This window comes from Microtus oregoni, unplaced genomic scaffold (genome assembly GCF_018167655.1).
Source record: "Microtus oregoni isolate MIOR12 unplaced genomic scaffold, Mior012 000002F_ref0000024, whole genome shotgun sequence".
NCBI lineage: Eukaryota > Metazoa > Chordata > Mammalia > Rodentia > Cricetidae > Microtus > Microtus oregoni.
The window spans coordinates 86098019-86116875 of NW_024543061.1; the positions used below are offsets into that span (position 1 = coordinate 86098019).

The 18857-nt window shown below is 48.0% G+C and overlaps 1 protein-coding gene across 1 annotated transcript in view; it reads right to left on the bottom strand.

The window, feature by feature from the left end:
- Window positions 1-18857, bottom strand: part of Itpr2 (inositol 1,4,5-trisphosphate receptor type 2) — a 420430-nt gene that overhangs the window by 335177 nt on the left and 66396 nt on the right. The window contains exons 3-5 of the mRNA XM_041632277.1: window positions 5370-5485; window positions 4360-4446; window positions 720-878 (exon numbers count right to left, since the gene is read on the bottom strand). Coding sequence (XP_041488211.1) covers window positions 720-878; window positions 4360-4446; window positions 5370-5485 — 362 coding nt within the window. The remainder of the gene's footprint in view (window positions 1-719; window positions 879-4359; window positions 4447-5369; window positions 5486-18857) is intronic.

An 18857-nucleotide genomic window follows, 5' to 3' on the forward strand; every position in this document is an offset into this window, starting at 1 on the left:
TTTCACGGGGGTCACCTAAGATCATCCCACCAGAAAACACAGATGTTGACATTATGGTTCATAACAGTGGCAAAATATAGTTATGAAACAGCAACAGGCATGGTTTTATGGTTGGGGTCACCATAACCTGAGGAGCTGTGTTAAAGGGTCACAGCATTTAGAGGTTGAGACCCACTGTTCCAATGTCGGCGTCACGGTCTTTGGAGTGGTCATTAACAGTGAGCAGCCGTCCCAGCCCCTCACATGCTGCTCCTCCGTGATGGCACTGTGAGGCGTTAGCTGGAGAGGTCCTGAATGGACCATCGTCACGGCTCTCGGGGTTCCCAGGTTCACTCACAAGGCTAGGTGCCACGGTGCCCTCTTCCCTGCAAACAAGCTCAACCTGAGTAAACAGGAAGGTAACCTGCCTCTCTGAAATGCTGCGCACACTCTGGCTGGAGATGACTCTCACTTGAGCTGAACCCTGTCCCGTGACTTCTGAGCGTGGTGTATAATGTAAATAAATACATTTATCCTAGTAAAAACTGCTAATGTTAGAAAGTACAGTGACACATATGTGCTGAATTGTCATAATGCAACCCACTATTTCATAACTAACTTAAGTACTTCCGAGAGTTAGCTGGCCGAAGACTGTGTTTCCCCTCTCTGTGCTTCTGAGCTCTCTGAGAACGGCATGCGCTGTCTGTGTCTCTCTTGTCTGAGTCCCCAGGCTCACGTACATTATCACCCTCGCTTCTCAGCTTCCAGAAGGGGTGGATGTAGAACCAGGACCCTTCATTCCCGGCAGCATCTAGTGACACACGCATGGCGTTCTTCTCCAGTAAAGCGGGTAACCTCTTGTTGACAGTCAGGTACTTGTTGCTTTTTATATGAAGCAGCTGCAGGAGAAAGATGTGTGTTAGAGCCTGTACCCATGGTCTCCTCGGGTAGCCATAGTCATAAATCCGCACACCAGCTCATGCTGAAGACTGAACATGGGAACTATTTTAAGGCTTAGACCCACTAACTTCCCAAGCTGCCTGCCTGTCTCCTCCTTGCTTCCACCCCAAGTTCTGCTTCAAGGGTGATGGTGACAGCCTAAAGAAGACATACTAGGGACACTAAAGATACCTCTATCCACCGAGAAATAACAGACTAGCACCAGGCTTTCCACAAGAAAAAAGACCCAGAGGGCCCCAGAATCTCACCCATTTCCGATACTTGTACATCCATACAAGCAGAGTCTGCCAAAGAACATCAAAGCCTGGGAGAAGGTACAGACCTACTAGGCGCCCTAAGCTCCTCCGCCCATTGACAGCACGAGCATTCTCTGTCTCTGTCTCTCTGTCTCTGTCTCTCTATCTCTGTCTCTCTGTCTCTGTCTCTCTGTCTCTGTCTGTCCCTCTCTCTCTGATGTCAACTGAGTCAGCAAGGAGACGCTGACCCCACTTCTGAGACTCAAGCAGGAGGACCATTGCCTCTCCCTTCACAGATGCCGTTGGCAGTCTTCCCCAAACAAAACCTCACTGGGGAGAACTACGAAGACAAAGCAAACTTCCCACCTATTTCCAAAAGCCTTCAAAGGAGAATGGACATTTTAGAGCTCACAAGATGAGGCAGAAGTTATTTCAAAGTAAAGTGGCAAATTTTTAACTGAAGAAAGAATCATCTTTGTGCAAACCTCCAGGTCCCACCCTTGGTCCTGCCTGTACTGCTAAATGCATAGACACCCATAGGTCTGGGTGGCAGCTCAGCTGATCAAGTGCTGCCTTACAAGCACTAGGGCCTGAGTTCAAGTCCCAGGTTAAAGAGTCAAGCGAGGTAAGGAGGCACACACTTGCAAGCCCAGCACCAGGGAGGCATATCCTGGACTCCCTGGCATCAGCCTTGCTGGATCCACAAGTCCAGGCTGTGAGAGCCTTAGTCCCCCAAAAACAACATGGGACTGCTGCTAAGAACAATATCTGAGACGAGGCTGACTTCAGGCTTCCAGGCTCACATGCATGCACACATACATGCACACACATGTTCACACACACACTCTCTCTCTACACACCCATGTGTCTGCACATACATGTGTGTGTATGTTCACATGCATGCACATACATACATGCACACACACATGCATGTTCATACACGCACACTTCACACACAGACACTTATGTACCTGCACACGAACACACACGCACACAGGCACTTGTACACACACACACACACACACACACACATCCTCAAGCCTGAGTGTGTACCTCCAGGGTCCATGTCAAAGCACTAAGCGCAGCCCCTAAGACAAGCATTTGTACTTGAAGTACTTGACGGGGAGCCGAAGTGAGTGTCCTAAACTCAGCGCAGAGACATCTCTGGAAGACTACTTAGGGGGCTGCAGTCCCACCAGGCCAAAAGTCACTCCCTCCATCACTAGATGAGGTCATACATGCGAGAGGCTGGGGCCAGTCCTGTCCTGTGGGGAACAGCTCTGCCATGGCACACTGCCACCGGTCGATGACAAAACACCAGGAGACATTCTTCTTTAAGGCGGCCTTATAAAGGCTCATTGTGGTGGTTATGGTAAGGAACCTGTGCAACCACTGTTTACCATTTTAAACAGTTTCCTCTTTATGTGCCCTCGAGAGAAATGCTTTCCTGGTCTCCCTTCTGGGAATGGCTGTGCTTCTAGACTCCAGATGGGTGCTATCCTGTAGACTTCCACTACCAGGGCTATGGCGAGCCCTTCCTGAAGCCAGGCAGCAGCAGCAGCGCCTTGGGCTGGAGTCAGCAGCAGCAGCAGCAGCAATGCCTTGGGCTGGGGTCAGCTGCAGCAGCAGCAGCAGCAACAGCAGCAGCAATGCCTTGGGCTGGGGTCAGCTGCAGTAGCAGCAGGAGCAATGCCTTGGGCTGGGGTCAGCTGCAGCAGCAGCAGCAGCAATGCCTTGGGCTGGGGTCAGCAGCAGCAATGCCTTGGGCTGGAGTCAGCAGCAGCAGCAGCAATGCCTTGGGCTGGGGTCAGCTGCAGCAGCAGCAGCAATGCCTTGGGCTGGGGTCAGCAGCAGCAATGCCTTGGGCTGGAGTCAGCAGCAGCAGCAGCAGCAATGCCTTGGGCTGGGGTCAGCAGCAGCAGCAGCAGCAATGCCTTGGGCTGGAGTCAGCAGCAGCAGCAGCAGCAATGCCTTGGGCTGGGGTCAGCTGCAGCAGCAGCAGCAGCAGCAGCAACAGCAGCAGCAATGCCTTGAGCTGGGGTCAGCTGCAGCAGCAGCAGCAGCAGCAATGTCTTGGGCTGGGGTTTACCAAACTTTCTAACCAAGCCTTCACCTCATCCAGCTGCCCAGTATTTTCCCTCTGACCCAGATGCCTCCCTTGATGACTGGGCTTGATCTCCCCATGCGCTGTGTTTCTTGGAAAAGGTCTCACATTCTTTTTGGAACAAGGTAGGGCACTTACTAGCAAACAAACAACAACAAAAAAGCCTAAAAGACCAAATGAAGCAGGGGAAAGGAATGCAGCCGAGATAAATCAGTGTGCCTGCTGACATGAAGACTGGAAATCAAAGGAAGACTGTGTGTACAGTCTGAAAACTCCCCCCCCCCAGGGAAAAGATACAGCTCCAACATGGGGTTGAGGATTAGATAGTCATAGTTACCATCTTATGATCCGGCCAAGCCATTTCCAAGACTTAGACTCCTTAGGATAGAATGTTCATTAAAACATTTAGCATATGTTCCTTGTTTAATATTGTTTATGCTGATTGTAATTCTAATCTTATGCTTGATAGCTGTTCCTGGTGTATATTGTTTTGTATCGGGTTTGGTACTCTCTTACTTAAACAAAAGGGGGAGGTGCTGTGGAGGTTTCTTCCGCTCCTTCAGCCAATAGCCTTTAAGATACCAACCCACTTGGGTGTGGTCTTTTTCCGCTTTAAAAAGCAGCCGTACACATGCTTGCTCTCTCTTGCTTGGGGCTCCACTTCTGGCTGCTAGACTCTGGTCCTGGTTGCACAGAGGGCTGTTGTCTAGGATGGTGATCTGTAAGTTTTACTTTTATGAGCACCAGCCCACCCATCTAAAGGACTGTATTCTGGGCCTTACAAACCCTCTTGCACAGTCTTGCCTTTGGTAACTCAGACCCATCTAGAGATCAGTTTTCTGTGTGCCCGCACGGATAGCCTATGTTCGGTGCTTGCAGGCTGGCACCATCGGGCCTGGCACCAGATGTATTCAGTACACATGTGTTACAATGGATGTCCACAGAAACCTTCATCCTAATTATAATCCCCACCAAAGGACAAACACGGTACCCCAAATGTTTCATACAGCTTGGCAGGTGGGTAATTTGACAGGTCACCCCTAAAACACTTCCCTCTTTGAGGATGAAATGGAGACTTACTTGTATGACGTTGCTGTATTTCACGATTTCTCCCAAAAGTTTCCTGTTCTCTGATTCATTCTGCTTTTGTTCCAGTTCCGCAGCATGCTGCAAGGGGGTGACCCAGTATTTAGTGTGGAGACATAGCAAGCAGAGAAGATGGTTTACAAAGTATTCTCAGTAACGAGAATAAACCAGACAGGCTGCATTACTGGAGAGTTGGAAGGGCGGTGGGGGGAGGGAGTGAGACAGGGTTTCTCTGTGTGACCCTGGCTGTCCTGGAACTCACTCTGTAACTAAGCTGGACTGGAGCTCAGAGATCTGCCTGCTTCCGCCTCCCAAGTGCTGGGTAAATGTATGCACCGCCATGCCCAGCAAGGAAGTTTTCTGTTATGGGGGGCATATGTACACTAGGCTCCCAGATCTGCCCCCACCCCAAGTGTGTGTGGCGACTTTGCAGTCTGTGCCGAAGGCAGCCAAACCTGTCTTGGGCCATTTGTTTCTACACTGAAAATGTCAGTTAAGTAGAAGGTTCTTTGGAGCTAGGAACTTTTCTACGACGGGACTTGAAAGTGTTAGAAAGGCAGGTGAATTAAAATCTCAGCATATAGCTTCCAATTCTGAGAGTTTTGTTAAATGATACAAAACTTAGCACTAGCAAATTCACACTCAGTCAAAAAAAAAAAATCTTTTATTTTCTCCACAGACTGATGGAGTGGGGAGTACTATATGGAGTAAACTATAATTAGATTTAACGGTCAGGGATTTTTAATTCCTTTTCAGCTCGGTGAGCAGTTTAGAATTAGCCTGGCACACATTAAAAAATAACAGTGGGGACGTGTTGCCCACATGCCAGGAAATAAGTAGGTACGCCTTGCAACCGACAACCATGTCCCTCTGCACGGCGCCTCGGGTCTCTCTGAAATCTCTCTCTGCTTGCTGGTGAGATCAACAAGCCGGGCGCGCAGCCGAGGGTCTGCTTGTTATAGCTGCTCTCAAGCCAACCTCGGAGGAGGATGGCAGCCGCTTACCTGGAGCTTCTTCAGCAAGGCAGCCTCGGTGTGGTTCCCTTGCTTCGCCTGCTTGGCTTTCCAGTATTGCTTCTGGGCAGAGTATCGATTCATAGGGCACACCTTGAAAAGGCAGTCTGAGAAACAAACAGAGCCATGTTACTAAGTCTGTGGTTCTGGGAGGTCATTCAAAGGTCATGTCACAGTCATCCCCTGAAAAGGTCTTAAATGACTCTATAACATCCTTTTCAAGTACCCAGTTAGATTTCATTAAAATAGGTAAGTCTTCATTAGGGTATCACAAAACGTTGTAGCTCGTGTGATTCATGAGGAAGTTAATCCAGTGATGATATAAGGCAATTCTTCCGATTTTGGTTGGCTTTGGATTTTTTTGAGACAGGATCTCATATAGCACAGGCTGAACTCCATCTTACTAGACAGACAAGGATGATCATAGGCGACCCTGGTGGTGGTATCTCAAGCATAATTCTCTCCCTGGCGGGACAAGCGGCCTCAGAGTCCTCCATGTGCTAGTGGTTTCCTAGGATCATGAGGTGATCTCAACATGAAATACAGGTCAGCTCCCAAGGTCTATGGTGTCCTGGATGTTCCTCCTGTTTCAGTGGTAAGATACTCTTCCTAGCGCTGTCTCACCGGCCACAGACAGGGAGAAGGGAAGGCTGGCTGTGTGCTGCCCAGCTTCCTCCGCTTACACGGTCCGGGATCCCAGCCAGGAACCATGCTGCCCACCTCTTATAAGGTCAAACATGCAAAGGCCAAACAGTCAAATAAGATAAAAAAAAAAAATTCTGGCAGGCATAGTGGCACATGCCTTCAGTCACACACAGCACTTGGGAGGCACAGGCAGGCAGATCTCTGTGAGTCCAAGGTCAGCCTGGTCTACCTAGTAAGTTCCAGGACAGCCAGGGCTACAGAGTGAGTTACAGGACAGCCCGGGCTATGTGGTAAGACTGTCTCAAAAAGACATTAAAAAAAAAGAAGAAAAGAAAGAAAAAAGAAACAAACCAACCAACCAAAAGAAAAATTTCCTTTAAAAAAACTTACTTTGTTTTAATAAATGTGCTACTATTTAGAGTCAATCTCACTTTCCAAGGGAGTATCAAAACATAAAAATCACTAGAATCAAATATCCATTGAGCTGCATTCTCAACTATCCTAACGGTATAAAATGACTAAGGGCTGTGGTAGCTGAGCAGGAATGCCCACGACTCACAGACGTGAATGCTTGGTGACCAGGGAATGGTGAGCTTGATGGGGGATTAGGAGGCGTGGCCTTGTTGGAGACAGAGTATGGGGGGCCTTTGGGGTTTCAAATGCTTAAGCCAGGCCCAGGGTCTCTCTTTCTCCACCCGCTGCCTGTGGATACAAACATAGAACTCTCGGTTACATCTCCAGCACCTGTCTGCCTGTGTGCTACCACGCTCCCTGCCATGAGGATGGTGGACTGAACCTCTGAAACTGTGAGCCACTCCCAGCAAAAGCTTTCTTTTGTAAGAGTTGCTGTGGTCACGGTGTCTCTTCACAGCACTAGAACGGTAAGACAAGGAGAATGGCTAAGATTTTTAAGAAATTAAAAGCAGGAGACATAATGACCTTATAATTGCATGCATAGATTCTCATTTTATGTGTTTATTTGGGCACCGACCGCTAGAGCGTAACTGGAGGAAGGTGGCTCTCTCCCTCCACCTTGTAAACTGCAGAGACTGAACGTGCCAGGCCTCACAGGCAGCCTTCCCCCACCAAGTCATCCCGTCCCACAAACTCTATCAACTGCCCTGCTTTCATATACAGAAAATTAACTCAGAGCATCTCACTTTATACTAACATGAAGCTGCAGAGATGGCTCGGTCGTTAAAAGACCCCATGCTCTTCCACAGGACCCGAGTTCGGTTCCCAGCACCCACACTGGATGACTCAGAACCAAACATCTGTAACTCCAATTCCAAGTGATCAGGTGCCCTTCTGGCTCCCACAGGTACTAGCACGTACACACACACACACACACACACACACACACACACACATCTAAATAAAAATAATTTTTAAGGCCCTGTCTCAAAAAGTCAAATCAGATAAAGAAATAATTTTAAGAAATACTAATATGAATAAAAGTTTGTTCATTTGGTTTGGCAGTGCTAAGAATTGTACTCAGGGCCTTGCACGCACTACGCAAACACCAAGCTATAGATGCACTCACTAAGATTTACCACTGAGATAAAACTCTAGCCCGGGAATGCATAGTTTGTATGGGGTAGAAAACAGACACCTTCAAAACGCCAACCCAGGTTGAAGACCATCGCAGCTGCCATATGACTCAGATGGACCTGGCCCATGCCTGTGAAGACCAAAGGCTACAGTTGAGACATGTTGTCCTTGGCAGCATGTCCTACAAGGCTCAGAAAGAATTTCCTACATATTAGCAATAACAAAGAGGGTTACACAAAGTTTTTGAAGCACAAATACTAAGGTTGCTCACAAGCAGCCATGAAAGAAGGTCTGTGAGTTAATGCTGTAGATTATTTCAACAAATCTGAGGCCGGTAACAAAACTGCATTGTCTTGGTGCAGTAAAAACACAGGCTGATGTTCAGGCAGAACAGAGCCCTCTGACCCATGGCCATACTACAGGCTGATGTTCAGGCAGAACAGAGCCCTCTGACCCATGGCCATACTACAGGCTGATGTTCAGGCAGAACAGAGCCCTCTGACCCATGGCCCTACTACAGGCTGATGTTCAGGCAGGACAGAGCCCTCTGACCCATGGCCCTACTACAGGCTGATGTTCAGGCAGAACAGAGCCCTCTGACCCGTGGCCCTACTACAGGCTGATGTTCAGGCAGGACAGAGCCCTCTGACCCGTGGCCCTACTACAGGCTGATGTTCAGGCAGGACAGAGCCCTCTGACCCGTGGCCCTACTACAGGCTGATGTTCAGGCAGGACAGAGCCCTCTGACCCGTGGCCCTACTACAGGCTGATGTTCAGGCAGGACAGAGCCCTCTGACCCATGGCCATACTACAGGCTGATGTTCAGGCAGAACAGAGCCCTCTGACCCATGGCCATACTACAGGCTGATGTTCAGGCAGAACAGAGCCCTCTGACCCATGGCCCTACTACAGGCTGATGTTCAGGCAGAACAGAGCCCTCTGACCCATGGCCATACTACAGGCTGATGTTCAGGCAGAACAGAGCCCTCTGACCCATGGCCATACTACAGGCTGATGTTCAGGCAGAACAGAGCCCTCTGACCCATGGCCATCCTCATCGACTCATTCCCTTGTGAAAAAGGAAGCAACGGCTACAGATTCCTATTGTCATTCATCGGGAAGGGGTCTTCTGACACGGAAAATACTTTTGGGTAAATTCCAGAATGCCCCAATGCTACTCCTTTGAAATGGCACCTTTGGGTAGCTAGGAAAATGTCTCTATAGATAGTATTGAGGCCTGAGTACCTGGCTGAATAGGTTAGGAAAAACCAAACACTCAACCGTGCTTACTGTAATCCCCAACAGGAGTCCTGCCTCTCCCTCGGGTGTTATGACTCAGACCCCACCCTCAGGAAGCTCACTGTGGCCAAGTTTCCTGTGGAGGGTCTCTGGAGAAGGTGCCTAAAGACTGCTCCTTGGGACTCTCCCACAGGTGACAACTCGTGTTGTCGGTAAATACGCAGGAGAATTGGGAGTGCAAGACAGTTTGCACTGAGAGAACCCAGGCCAGACACCTTCTGTGGAAAAGTTGTTACTGGGGGTGTGTTGCTTATGTTGACTAGTTTTTTCTCGCTGCCTCCTCTAGAGCGTGTTCGGGAACATATAGTAACCTTGAGCTGGTCAGATGTTTTGTCCAATTCTATTTTTACTGCCTAACAAAAGTATAATAATGCCTACCGACACCTAATTCCCAGCGGTGCTGAGGCGGACAGAAAGATAATCTGTGTGAAATCTCTGTGAACTTTGAAGCCTGTCATAAATGTGAGGCTGTATGATTAATGCTGCCTCCTTCTGTCAGTCAGAGCCCCATGAAGACGCAGAGGTGACTACGCCCTCAGCAAGCGGCAAAAAAGCAGCAATTGAGGTCCAACCTGAAAACACCCCTAGAGTGTGCAATTAACATCAAGTCCACCCTTTCAGTGGAAGACGGCCCTGTGCGTGTTTGTATAAAGTTCTTGGAGTCCATGCAACACAGTGGCATCGAGCAGAGGAAACACTTGCCGCTGTCTTGTGGCTCAAAAGCGCAGTTTCTGTCACAGTACCAGCGTGGGTGGCGCCTCAGACAGGCCCTCTTCTTCCTGTTGGCAGAACTCGGCTAGTTCAGAGTCACCTAGACCTAGGCAGAGCTTCCCAAATCTGCTGTCAACGTTAGCATAGTTTATGTGAGGTAGAAAACAGACACACCTAATCCAAGAATTCAGGAGGCTGAGACAGAGGATTGCCATGAGTTTAAGGCCAGCCTAGGCTACAGTGTGAGACCCTGCCTCAAAACAACAACAAAAAAACCCCACTAAAGCTAGCTCCCCAAATTCCTGGATCTGTCCAGTCTCTCAACTTGAAAGCCCCCCCCCATTCAGAAACTAGCTCAGAGCCCCTTTTTAACTAGACAGCAGTCTCCTCATGGTTTCAAGGCTCAATGAGTTAAATTTTTAAAAAAAAGGAAAATGAAAAATTTGCATCATAGAATAATCATGAAAAGCACAAATAAATGGAAATAATTTGAGTTTAATTCCTTTACAAATTTAACCTTCACATAGGAGTCCAATAATCTGCAGGATTACAGCCTGTCGGGATGTGTCAGTAAGGCACAATGGGCTCACCTGGTCACCACCTGGTCACCACCAGGTCACCACCTGGTCACCCACCACCTGGTCACCACCTGGTCACCACCTGGTCACCCACCACCTGGTCACCACCACGTCAGAGGAACCACAGCTCCACATCAGGATTTCGTTTCTATCCACCTTGGAATGGTGGTTCTCAACCTCAGTAATCCTACAGATCAGATATTTATACTACGATTCATAACAGTAGCAAATTACAGCTCTGAAGTAGCAATGAAAATAAGCTTACGGCCAGGGTCACCACAACACAAGGAACTGTAGTAAAGGCTTGCAGGCAGTGTTAGGAAGGTTGAGAACCAAAGTTGAACTCTGGGAGGAAATAAAGCCACCAGACGCAATCACTTCAGCTGTGTTTCAAACCTGTGTGGAGGGAAGAGCCTTGAAACCTCTTCATGGTGTGCAGCAGAGACTCCACACTGGAAAACACCAAGCTCCAGAACTAAACACACACACACACACACACACACACACACACACAGGCATGCACGCACACATGTACACACGCATGCACACACAGGCACACACATACACACATGCACGCACACACACACAGGCACACACACACAGGCACACACACAGGCATGCACGCACACATGTACACACGCATGCACACACAGGCACACACATACACACATGCACGCACACACACACACAGGCACACACACACACACATAAGCACACATAGGCACACACACACACACACACACAGGCATGCACGCACACATGTACACACGCATGCACACACAGGCACACACATACACACATGCACGCACACACACAGGCACACACGCACGCACACACGTAGGCACACATAGGCACACACACGCATGCACACACGCACGCAAGCAAGCATGCACACTTGAAGCCCTGTAAATCCTTCATGAAACCAACCAACACCTCCACTTCCTGTAGCCACCTACTCATCTGAAGTGTTTTGCTTTGTACCCCTAAAATATTTGCCCCTGAGGCTGTTTCTGTCCCCCAGTAACCACCCTCAGCACTCCAGTCAAGACCAGCATGTAAACCTCAGTGCATCTTGCCAAGGGTGGAGAGGAGGCATGCTTTCTCACGCGCCTCCTTCTTAAAGATGTCTTAAGGCTTCAGGGAGTAGTGCATATCAACCTGTCAGCAGGGCTGTCTTTCACCAGGTTGGACAGCCACCTAATACTCTCCCATGCTGCCTTGTAGGATGACCTCACGCTGACTAGGGAACCTGGCAGCTGAGACTTCACTCCCAGCACAGGGAGGAAGGTCTGGGAATGTTGTTCTCCTCTTCAGAAAGGATGCAGCCAAGGCCAGTGGTCTTCCCCGTGACAAATTAAGTTGTTAGAGCAACTTCGGGAAGGAGACAGGAAGGCAAGAGGCCAGTCCGCAACAGCGACTCACTTCAGACCTGGCCATGGGATGGTCAGCACTGGCCGTGGAATGGTCAGAGCTGGTCGTGGGATGGTCAGAGCTGGTCGTGGAATGGTCAGACCTGATCGTGGGGCAGTGCTGTGGGACAATGGTCTTTTATCCTGTCGCTTGTATTATTTTTAATAAAATGCTGATTGGCCAGTAGCCAGGCAGGAAGTATAGGCAGGGTGACCAGGCAGGATGTAGAAGTGGGGCAATGAGAATTCTGGGAAGAGGGAAGTTTCCGCCTCCAGTTGTTACCCAGCCACAGAGGAAGCAAGATAGCAAGATGTGACTGCCTAGACAAAAAAGGTCCCAAGCCACATGGCTAACATAGAAAAGAATAATGGGGTAATACAAGTTATAAGAGTTAATAAGAAGCCTGAGCTAATGGGCCAATCAGTTTTATAATTAATGTAGACATCTGTGTGTTTCTTTGGGACTGAATGACTGCAGAAAGGTGTGACAGAAACCTCTGTCAACAGGACAGTCTACCACAGCGCTGTAACTCAGCTTTTACGTCAGTCTAAGGAACTCATTTTAGAGCACACTGTCTATATCAAACTCTCAAAGGTGAGTAGTTATCAGGGAGAGTAGGTTCGAGTGTGGAACCAAAAAGGCCATGAGGAACAGATGGACAGGCATAAGAAACACTGAAGGTCATCACAACACATCTTGGGCCAGCACCCGTGAAAACAGCAGTCTCCTTCCTCCAGCCAAGAGCCAGCTGCGTTACCACAAAAGGGAAGAGAAACATCTTTATAGCTCCAGGCTGTGTAATATTGTGTTAAACCTCAAAGGGGACTCAGATAAAATCCCAAGTCCTTTTCTCTGAGATAAAGGAGTGAAAACTCAGAGCTCGGGTTGTGAAGGTTCTTCCTGATAAGCCTCTAGATTAGCGAAAGCATGTCACACATGGGCGGATAAGATCAACCACACACAGGACATTTCAGTACCCTGGCAAACGACTGCTTGTGTTAGGCCTTGCCGTTACTGTGACAGAACACCTAAGAGAAATACACTAACAGTGAGCGCAAGTCCTGCTGCCTTTGGATCTGTGGCGCCACCATGAATCGTGGTGGAAATGTGATGGAGGAGCCACTTACCTCACAGAAGGCAAGCAAAGAGAGGGCAGGAAGGGGTGGGGGCAACAGCTGCCCTTCCACGGCAGACCAAGCGCCTAACTCCTTCACTAGGCCCCCCACAGACTTGTCTCCTTCACGACAGAGCCACACACTGGGGACCAAGCATTCTATTCACAGGTCTTAGGGGACATCCAAGACCCAAACTATAGCCCTGACCTTGAAGGTGAAGACATTATTGTCACGTTTGTTCCCTCGAAATGGCTAACTATCAGCAAACACTGTAAACTGTAAAGAGTATTACCAACTGGCAACAAAAGGCCTTTCCTCCGCATTCTTGAGAGTTAGTCGGAGTCACAGAAATGAAAACACAGTTCTCAAGCCCACAAAGTGGCTAAGGAGTTGATCTGGAATTTGAAGCAGGAATTTGCCTCCAAACCCCATTTAATATGCAGCTATGAGTCAGAGCGATTACTCCCATGCTTTTTCATGTTGAGGCAAACTGTCTCATGTTAAACGTTGTTCTTAATTCTACCTGCGCATCTTGAGGTCATTCAGAACCAGTTGAAACCAGCTTCCACCACAAACCTTGTGTCCCCAAACAGAATCCTTCTGAGTCCGGCACTTCAACTTTCATGCCAGCACAGCAAGGTCCAGGTCTGTTGTCACCACAATAGACGTGACCACTCGATTAACAGCAGATTCTTAATGTGACCAACAAAGACAAACCGCGGAAAAATACTGGCCAGGCAGTAAGAAATGGCTTCTCCTCCATCCTCCTAAAACCTTCTGACACCAACAACTTTCAGATAAAAACTGTGGGATAGATTCACATTTATACACATGTGTGTACAATATTTATGGTGCATCAAAAGAAACTGATGGGCGGAGGCGGACGGAACCCAGATGGCGGAGGCGGAAGGAGGATGCCCTCCGCAGCCGGTGGGGACACAGCCGGTGGGGACCGGCTGGGACCAGAGCAGCAGCAGAGGACACAGACCACAGGCAGCGGGAACCATCATGGCAGCAGATGCAGGCTGCAGGGACCTCGCACAACACTGAGAGCAGATTGCCCCACTACAATTAAATCAAAGAGGTAGGCCTTTGGTTGGCGAGGTCCCTGGCAAAGGAGGAGCCGGGCCCTATTCCTGAAGACCCTTCTGAGGGGTGAGAGAAATCTTGGCCCCCCCCGGCAGGAACCAGGAAACAGAGCGAGGGCATTTTGTAAGAGGAGTCCCTGGCCAGCAGGGAAACCTGAACCAGTTTTAAAAGACCCATTAGATAGCATTGATAGGAGGAGATGGGCAGGCGCCAAGGCAAGAATTCACCCAATAATCTGAAAAACAGCATGAAAACACCAGAACCCAATGATCTTACAACAGAAGGTCTTCAACACCCTAACACAGAAGAAGTGGAAAAAATTGACTTTATGAAAGCAATAGAGTCCCTTAAACAACATGTAAAAAAAATGCCCTTATAGAAATGGGTGAGAAGTATAACCAAAAGTTTGAAGAAATGAGTAAATACGTACATAATACCCTGGGAAACCAAGAAAGAATGATCAAACAGGTAATGGAAACAGTTCAAGAATTGAAAACTGAAATGGAAGCAAGGAAGAAAACACAAACTGAGGACCAGCTGGATATGGAAAATCTAGGTCAACGAGCAGAGCCTACAGAAACAAACATAATCAATAGAATACAAGAAATAGAAGAAACTGATGAATGTCTCTACAGGAGTTTTGTTAATGTATATATACTAAAATAAATGCAAATGCATCAATGAGAATGTTGAAAAATCCTATTCTTCTTGAGATTAATTTCCTGTTCAAATGTTAATGGATAAATACTCAGAAGCAAAGCTTCATCCAGATCAGAAGAGAAACAATTTAAACACATTATGGATAATTTACATTCCGGTTAAGGTTTGGATTCTAACACTTAACAGACCATGTCAATGGACACGCAGCGTTTGCGCTCAGGAAAAACACACAGTGAATAATTGTTTCAATCAGCTTTCCCACTCTAGGGATGTCATGACCACAATGATGACTTAAAGAATGTGTAATGGATGAATTGATTTCAGGAATCAAATTTCATTAAGCAAATATAAAAGATAAAAGAGAACAGAAAGAAAACTGAATTTATATGGATACATCTATGTACGATACTCATGTAAGTATGTGTGTGTGTGCGCACGCATGCCATCTATGACAAAAATCAACCCATTCGATCCTAACTAGCCCCCTTTGAACAGGACAGAAAAGATCTGAAGGGGGAAGAATGGGGGAAGCAGATGGGTGCACCCACTCTTTTGAGAATGTAATGTGCTGTACATTTGAGAATGTATGAACTGTAATGTGCACACTCATCATGTGCACCGGGTGGCAGTACAAAACATGTCTACTTCTAAAAGTTGCAATAAAGCATTCAGTGGGGCCAGAGAGATCGCTCGGCGGTTATGAGTGATTGCTACTCTTGCAGAGGACCTAGGTTCAGCTCCCAGCATCCACATAACAGCCCACAACCATCTGTAACTCCAGTTCTAGAAGATTTGATGCCCACTCCTGACCTCTTTGGGCACTGTGCACACACAGTACACAGACATACATGCAGACACTCATAAGCATGAAGATAAAAGTGAATACACCTTTAAAATGTCTCCTTGCTCCCATTTGGCCTGTCCTTTCCCATAGCAGCGTCCATCGGCGGCTGCCTCCATCCCCCAAGGAGGGGAAGAGGATGGAGACCGAGGACCCCAGGAGGGGAAGAGGATGGGGACCGAGGACCCCAGGAGGTACCCGTTAGGCCACCCATGATGAGAGAGACAGGCAGAGAGTTGCTTGCCAAGGTTTCTGACACACAAACATCTAGACTTCCAAGTCCTCTCACCAACAGTCAAACCTTACACAAACACAAAAGCCACAGTCAGATCAAAACCCAAGCTCTCAGGCACATCACAGAGGGCACAGAGGGCAGAGATTTTAAATCCAAACCTCAGTAATTAAAGGGACTCTGTGGTTGGCTTACCCAGGGTCCTAGCACTCTTGTGGGGAGTTTGGCCAGGCTCACCGGTGGTGAGACCTTCAAGGGGTGGAGTTTAGTGGGAGACAATTGGGTCACTGGGAATGCTTCCTCAAAGGGAAATTCAGGAAGTTCTGTGGAACCTTGCTCAGTTCCTGGGCAATGGATGTTACAGAAGAACAAGAGAGCCTCCCTACCCTCACCTTCCTGGGGCGCTAGAATCTCTCATCACCATGACATGACAGAGCAAAAGGAATCTCCAGCACAACCAGGCATATGTCGGTGCCGTGTCTTTAGACCTCAGACAGTGGGAGCTAAGTAAGTCTCTCTTCTTTACAAGTTTGTAGCCTGGGCTACTTTATCCTAACAACAGAAACTTGATACAGTGATCAGATAGCCCTGCATGTTCAAGACCTCACTGACTGAAGCTTAAGAAATTACTAATTTATTCCAGCTGCCCACACCTGATGATAAATGATGCCCCTGTTCCTTCTCAGGTGACCAAGTTTGAATTATATTATACAATCACCGCAATAATTCATGGACACAATACTGTAGTTGCTGAAAAGCCGAGGCCACCATTTAGGGCTGGTTGACGAATGAATGGGACCTCACGGAAGGAAAAGAACACCATTGTGGGAGACACATTGTAAGTGGCTTCCTAACAAAGGAGCCTGTACCTGGGGCTGCGGGCATCGGAACACACGCACAATAGGCATGCTAGCTGAAGAACGTCAGTGAGAACAGAAACTGTTGCATTACAGAAAGTGGAGAGGCATATAAACTCTGCAGAAATGGATGGCCACCAGGTTAAAGCTGAGGGGCTGAGAATGTATTTCCCTGTATCGATTGATCCGGGATCAAAGCAAAACTTAGCCCAGTGCAAAGGAAACTCGCCAACAACTGGGAAAAGCAGAAACTGAATTACTCACAGGCAGGTAAACTTTTATTCCTCATGCTGAGGCAAGGAATGGGGAAATGGGATCCTGTGTTGGGAAGAGGCCTAACCAATTCCTCCCGGTTTTCAGAGTACAGAGTTCACGCCTGTATCCACAGAGTCCAGGGCACTCACCTGTCTCCGCTGTAGTCACTAAACCATGGCTTGCTTTGACTTTGGCATTCTGGAACCAGGAAATGCCAACCCTGGCTTTCTCCCCTGTGTGTTTCCTGCCACCGAGTATGTGTGGGTATGAGGTTAAAGCACTCACAGTTCGGACAATGTCAATACTCGTTATTATTAGTCCAGCCTGCCGTGTAGATGGGCAAATACAGTTGTGTTTGTGTCCTGAGGTTTCTAAAGCAGGATGCTGTGAGATTGTGCACCACATACATAAAATGAGGAAAGCCAAGAAGCATTTTAAAAGATGTTTAAAATATGTTTAAAAGATTTTTAAAAACACCAAGGCTACACTGAAAAACCCTATCTCAAAATAAAAATTAAAACATTCAGAAGAGACAGAGAGATAGCTCAATGGCTAAAAGTATTTTTGCTCTTCCAGAGGGCCCAAGGTCAGTTCCCAGCGCCTCCATCAGGTGGCTCACATGTGTCTGTAACACCAGCTCCTTGGTACCCAACACTTCTGGCCTCCAAGGGTATCTGCGCTCCCATGCACGTCCCCATATGCAGACATACACACCTATAAATAATTAAAATAATTAAAAATAATAACAAGTATCAAAAAATGAAGCTGCTCAGGGATGGCAAGATGGCTTCTCAGGTAAAGGCACTGGGTTAGACCCCTGAGCCTACCTGGTAGAGAGGGAAAACCAACTCCCACAAGCTATCTTCTGCCCTTCGTGCTGGGACATTTATACACCCTTTCAATACACACACACACACACGCACGCACGCACGCACACGCACACACACGCACGCACACACACACGCACGCATACACACGCACGCACACACGCACGCGCACGCATGCGCACACACACACACACACACACACACACGCAGTAAGAAACCTTGAGCTATTCCGCACTCCTGGTCACTAGAGAAGTGTGGCTGAAACCACAACAGAACAGCAATGACTAAACTTAAAATGAATGACAGCTTCGGAGGGCGGGAGGAATGGTCAGGGGTGCTCTGCCCGCCCCACCCCACCCCCCACTCTCAACCCCATCCCCCACACCCCACACCCCCACCCACCCCACACCCAGCAGCTTCTACGGGCTCTGTATGCAAATGTTACACAGCTTAGTCATAATAGCTGAAAAAAGAAAGAAATGGCCCAGATTTTAAATACCATATAGTGGTATAGCCACACAACAGAATAGGATTCAACCCAAACACAAGCAAATCATAACACATCTGAGAGCCGGGAGGAGCCCCAAGCTAACAAAAATGTTATAACAAAGATGTCATACTCAACAAAAGAAGCCAGACACAAAGACAGCGTACAAGATGAAACCTTCAAAATGAAAGAGATTAACTGCCCCTCCCCCACACCCAGCAGCTTCTACTCCTAGCTCTTGACTAAACGCCAGGTGCTAAGCCCAATAAAAATCGTTGCATAGATTATTAATCCATGAAAATTTCTTCTCAGCTATCAATGCTGCTGTCATTTTATGGGTCACGAAATCCAGTTTAAAGATTAGAGTCTGACCCAGAGCGCGGAAGTGGGTTCACCAGCCGTGTCTCTGTGTGCTAAAGATGGAACGGACGCAACCAGCTGTTGTGTGTGTTGGAGGGGACCGGATGGGATGTATGGGGGGGGGGTTGTAAAGTAGGGGTGGGCACAAGGACAGACCACACAGGGTACCGAGGACTCTGCATGACGAAGAGTGTCTGCAGCGCTCACTGCTCCGCTGTAACCACCAATACTCCTTGGAGTAAACACTTAAAATGAGTGAGTGAATAGGAAATAAATCACTGTTTAATTTTTAAATTTTTTGTGTGTCTATTTTATTATTTATTTTACATCCAAACCACAGTTTCCCCTCCCTCCTCTCCTCAATTCCCTCCCCCATCTTTCGTTCTATCCCCACCTCCCATCCACTCCTTCTCCATCTCCATTCAGAAGGAGTCAGGCCTCCCATGGAGTCCACAAAATATGGCTTATCAAGTTGAGGCAGGACCAAGCTCCTCCCCTGGCATCAAGGCGGGGCAAGGCGTCCCACCACAGGAAATGGGTTCCAAAGAGCTACTTCATGTGC